Raw genomic sequence first — 4,925 nt, 5'->3', positions numbered from 1 at the left:
TTTAATAATTCATTAATTGCGCGTACCTTAAAGCTAGTACTTTAAATAGTAGCAATTCCTATACATCCAGTTAATTTGAGAAGTAATTTATTTTTGATTAATTTTTTAAAGTCAAAGGTGTTTTTGAGCGTCAAATTTAACACATTATTTTTTTGGGAAAAAAAGAGAGAAAAATCTAAGACAATCTCGTTGATTGGCATTGAAATGACATAATTATCGACTATGAAGCTGTTTGGATTAATTAAAAAAAAGTTGGTCAAATTAATTTATAAGTATTTTATGATTATTTTGATATTTAATATAAAAAAAAGGGAATTTAAATATTTTTTATAATTTGATTTTAATAATATTAGCTTCAGATAACTTTTAAATTGAGTAACATAATGAAAGAAAATTTACATAACATTGCTGTTAGCATTTTGATATTTGATAAATTCCAAAATGCTTCTAAGTTGATAAATCATACTCATCAGCAGACTATAAATATTATTATTAGAGATGATAACCAAACTCTATAACAAATTATTGGTTCCAAAGTAGGACCACTACTCCAGCCCCCACACTTAACTAATTGAAGTCGAAAAAAATGCGGTGTCCGTACTGCTCGGCGGAGCAAGGGCGGTGCACCACCAGCACCAGCGGCAGACCGATAACCGAGTGCACATCCTGCGGCCGTGTAGTGGAGGAGCGATTAACTCAATCCCACCATCTTTTCCACACCCGTGCCCAAGATTCCCCTCTGTGCCTCGCCACTTCCGACCTCCCTACTCTTCCCATCTCCACCACTAACGACGATGAAGACCCATTTGAGCCAACAGGTTTCATCACAGCTTTCTCCACTTGGTCTCTCGAACCCTACCCAGTATTTGCCCAATCCTCCATTTCTTTCGCCGGTCACCTTGCTGAGCTCGAACGAGTACTTGAAACGACGTCGTCTTCCTCCTCCAGTTCGTCTACGTCATCCGTTGTTGTGGAAAATCTTAGGGCTTATTTGCAGATTATTGACGTGGCTTCTATTCTGCGGTTGGATTATGATATTTCGGACCACGCGTTTCAGCTCTTCAGAGATTGTTCGTCGGCGACGTGCTTAAGGAATCGAAGCGTTGAGGCGCTTGCTACTGCTGCTCTAGTTCACGCTATCAGGGAAGCCCAAGAGCCAAGAACTCTTCAGGTATGTTAAATATGTATCAAGCTCTAAGCTATGCTTTTGTCTGAACTAAATTCAGCTTATTGGCATCTTGATAAATATTGCTGTAACGAATATTAGCGGAGAATATATTGCGTGTACTGTATCGTATAGGAAAAAGAGTTAACGTGTTCGGTATGACAGAAAATATCTTCTGGGAAGTTCTAAGTTACTGGAAAATAAAATATTTTCAAACAAAAGGGAGAAATGGTTTTCTTAACTTATTGGTGGAAGTCATTTTTCTTTTCAAGTATCACAACCCTCGCTTTCTTATATTTGCTTAAATCAACATGTAGATATGGTTTTCAATCTCGAATGCTAAAAGATTCACCAAACTAGTATTGCTATACCCATGGGTGGAACTAGGTAGAGTGAAGCTTTATCAGAAAATTACATTACATAAATAGAGTAAAAATAATCTTTTTTGGTTATATGTGAGTTGTTGAATCCCCTTGACATGAAAAAAAATTCAAGTATAGTAGTAAAGAGGGTTCAAAATTGCTTTAGGTCATAGGAATTATGGTTTCCCCACTGGTTATACCTGTCATCTGCCTTGTATGATTATCATATGTCACCTATTTTATACCCGACCAACACCAGAAGATTATTCAAAACATGATATTATTAGGTAAAATGCTTTTCAGATCTTCCATGGAAAAGATTTTGTCTGTACCAAACATTGTTAAAAGTATGTATTGTAGTCTCCCTATATGTTCTTGGACAATCTTTACTTTATGAGCTAGCTTTTAGACTGAGTTAAACCTAAGGTCCATTTTCTTGAGAAACACACCAGAACTTAGTTCTCGTCTTATTGGACATTGGTTTATCATTTCAATCAATAGGTACAGAATTTTGGGTTTCTCATAACATGATCTGATTTCAGTGAAATCTTTGTGACGTTCAGCTCATTGGATGTCACTATTTCTTTTCTGGTTCTCTTATTCAAGCTTATTTCCATCCGAGGGTTTATTTCAATCATGATAAAATTTTACCTTCTCCTAACCTCTCTCTTTCATTTACTACTTTTCTTCTTCTTATTTCTTGTTGGAATTGAAAGATACCTTATGTCTTGGAAATCAGGAGAAGAGAAGAGAAAAGAAAAGTACAGCGAGGGTTAACAGTTGAGAAAAGGGAGGAAATATTTGATGGGCAAGGGAACTTTTCTCTTCCCCTTCTTCCCACTGTTTTTTTTCCTCGTCTTCTTAGGACCAAAAAGGGTAGGGAAAATCATGTACTTTTCTTTTTTCCTTTTTTCTTCCCTTCACTAGTTTGTGTGAGTACAGTCTGCTAAACCTGGAATTACAGCATATTTGCAACAAAAATACCCTATGAAAGTTTGATCATGAGCACTAAATCTGCTGATAATTATAAAGTGGTTAATAGGTATCTGCTCCCTAGTTCTTGTTTAATTTCTATAAGCCAAACAAAATGGTCATCACCTGACACCTTATGAATCGAAAGTTGCAGGATATGCTGACCTTGCAGGTTACTATCGTTGTCGCTTCTTTGTCTCAGAAACAACTCTTATGGTCAAGGGCTTGTGTTTAAACAGATCAACTTTGTTGATACTTGTTATAGATAGATAGTCTCAAGATTGCAGAATTGTCATTCTTGATACCATGCTATGCGAATATTGGTATATGGTAACATGAGAAACCTTGGAACACCTGGATCTGGGTCTGTCCATCGTTATTAATTGTACCTTGTATACCTTGTTTAACTTGAAATAATCAAACATTCTTTTTTAGATAAAAAAATGTTGTCTTTCAAGTTTTATTTTTCCCACTATATGCTTATCTTTTATATCCGCATGTTAATCTGGCATCCATTTCATAAACTTTATAATGCATGAGAATCTGATGTTTAAAAGCTTCTCTAATTTGAATTATTTGATAACTAGGAAATATCGGTTGCAGCAAATTTACCTCAGAAGGAAATTGGGAAGTACATAAAGATACTTGGAGAAGCTTTACAACTCAGTCAACCTATCAACAGTAATTCTATATCAGTCCATATGCCAAGGTTTTGTACACTTCTTCAGCTGAATAAATCTGCTCAGGTACCTAGCTGGTTCATTGAAAAGCTAGTAATCAGTTCGCCTTGGTCAAATCTAGAGGCTAGTGAAATTAACAAATTAATCAACTAGTATCCAAAAGAAAAGTTCTCTCTTTTAGCGATCAATTTGTTTGAGACTACTAATAATAAATCGTCTCATGTCGGATAGTTCACTGTGTTTATCTATTTCATCAAGTTAGTGTTTACTTATACTTAAAGGTTCCTTTACATATACTAACACTTTTGGCTTCATCTTGCACGACAATTGCCTTAGGAGCTGGCAACTCACATTGGTGAGGTAATCATCAATAAATGCTTTTGCACACGAAGGAATCCTATTAGCATCTCCGCTGCTGCTATATATTTGGCCTGTCAACTGGAAGACAAGCGGAAAACCCAGGCTGAAATATGTAAAGTGACTGGACTCACTGAGGTTACTCTTCGTAAGGTTTACAAGGAGCTTTTGGAGAACTGGGATGATCTCCTACCATCAAGCTATAAACCTGTCGTTCCACCAGAGAAGGCTTTTCCTACAGCTACCATTGCTACAGGCCGTTCATCGACACCTAGAGTTGATTTAGTTGAAGGAACTTCGTCTGAGAGGGACAAGCCTGCTAAACTAGGCGATTCATTAGATATATCCCCCCAGATCAGAGGCATGGAGGACCCCCATAGCAAAGATAATGTCCATACAACTCAAATATCTTGGCCACCACCATTTTGGAAGGCTCAAGTTCCTGTTGAAAGTGGCGTTACAACAGCTACAGAGAAGAGTCAAAGTGCTACTCAAGAAATGGAGATCGATTTATTATTCAAGTCTCAGGAAGATGCACCATTGCATCAGTAGAAAAAACTGCTTCTAGTTCTTTGAGGTTAGCCAGTTTTCTTGTCAGTTGCAGCTTCAGCCTTCAGTATCACCTGGCTTTAATCCAATGCTCAAGATGTACCATCACAAAAGGTTGCCTCTAACCCTGCAGATAGAGGAGCCACTAAGTCAGCATAAAGAGGCATATGTGGTCGGATAAACAGATAAGCAGCTGCTTTGGGAAGAGGACAAGAGGGAGGAATAAGGAATTGTTCATACAAAAATACCTCCGAGTAAATTTCAGTCGGTACTCTCCTGGAGCTTTGAGCGGCCAGTTCCTTAAAGGGGCATTTTTCTGCATACTCGACAAGTCTGATTTTGCCTTCTACTTATCGTAATCCTTTCTAATAAGCCACCGTTAGAATGATAATGACATTAGCATTCTACTCTGTTCCAATTTGTCGCTATTTAGTTGTAGACTGTGTGCACCCTATAGTAAGTAGTTAATGATTTAAGACTACCAAGTTAATGATCAATTAAAATGGCCAAGAAACTTTTTATTCTCTCACGCATTTGGCTTGGAATATTCTCTGGTACCCAAGTATCGACTGCAGCTGGTGATATTTTCTTTCATCTTTACGTATGCTTCTTCATTCATGGTATAAAAGTGGAGAAAGGAAATCTTAGATACTCCCTTTACATGATTTTATTTGCCATATTGGACCTTAGGTAAGAAATTCGCTTGCTTTGAAAGTTTCTAAGAAACACAGTAAGGGGAAAGGAAAGATTTGGTGATACTTCAATGTGATACAAGATTGTTTGGTTTTAAGGACACGTGATTTCACCTAATATCAATTGACGATATGAAAATCAATGATA

General features: G+C 37.0%; 1 protein-coding gene across 2 annotated transcripts; it reads left to right on the top strand.

Moving 5' to 3' along the window:
* Window positions 1-391: 391 nt before the first annotated feature.
* Window positions 392-4,609, top strand: LOC104238614 (plant-specific TFIIB-related protein 1). Of its 2 annotated transcripts, XM_009793022.2 has the most exons (4): window positions 392-1,171; window positions 3,087-3,245; window positions 3,516-4,113; window positions 4,219-4,609. In XM_009793022.2, exons 1-3 carry the CDS (start codon window positions 587-589, stop codon window positions 4,086-4,088), a joined length of 1,317 nt encoding a protein of 438 aa, XP_009791324.1. In that variant the 5' UTR covers window positions 392-586; the 3' UTR covers window positions 4,089-4,113; window positions 4,219-4,609. The 2 variants fall into 2 exon arrangements, with proteins under 2 accessions (XP_009791324.1, XP_009791322.1); XM_009793020.2 differs by having other exon boundaries at window positions 3,516-4,609.
* Window positions 4,610-4,925: the final 316 nt, after the last annotated feature.

The sequence above is a fragment of the Nicotiana sylvestris genome, chromosome 2, assembly GCF_000393655.2.
Source record: "Nicotiana sylvestris chromosome 2, ASM39365v2, whole genome shotgun sequence".
Classification (NCBI taxonomy): domain Eukaryota; kingdom Viridiplantae; phylum Streptophyta; class Magnoliopsida; order Solanales; family Solanaceae; genus Nicotiana; species Nicotiana sylvestris.
Note: the sequence above shows the minus strand (reverse complement) of the source record. Positions and strands in the feature narration are given on the sequence as shown.

Coding starts and splice junctions, on each gene's coding strand:
- LOC104238614 (XM_009793022.2), top strand. CDS start 587: ATGCGGTGTCCGTACTGCTCGGCGGAGCAAGGGCGGTGCACCACCAGC. Junction 1,172..3,086: donor AAGAGCCAAGAACTCTTCAG/GTATGTTAAATA, acceptor TTTGATAACTAG/GAAATATCGGTTGCAGCAAA. Junction 3,246..3,515: donor AGCTGAATAAATCTGCTCAG/GTACCTAGCTGG, acceptor CAATTGCCTTAG/GAGCTGGCAACTCACATTGG.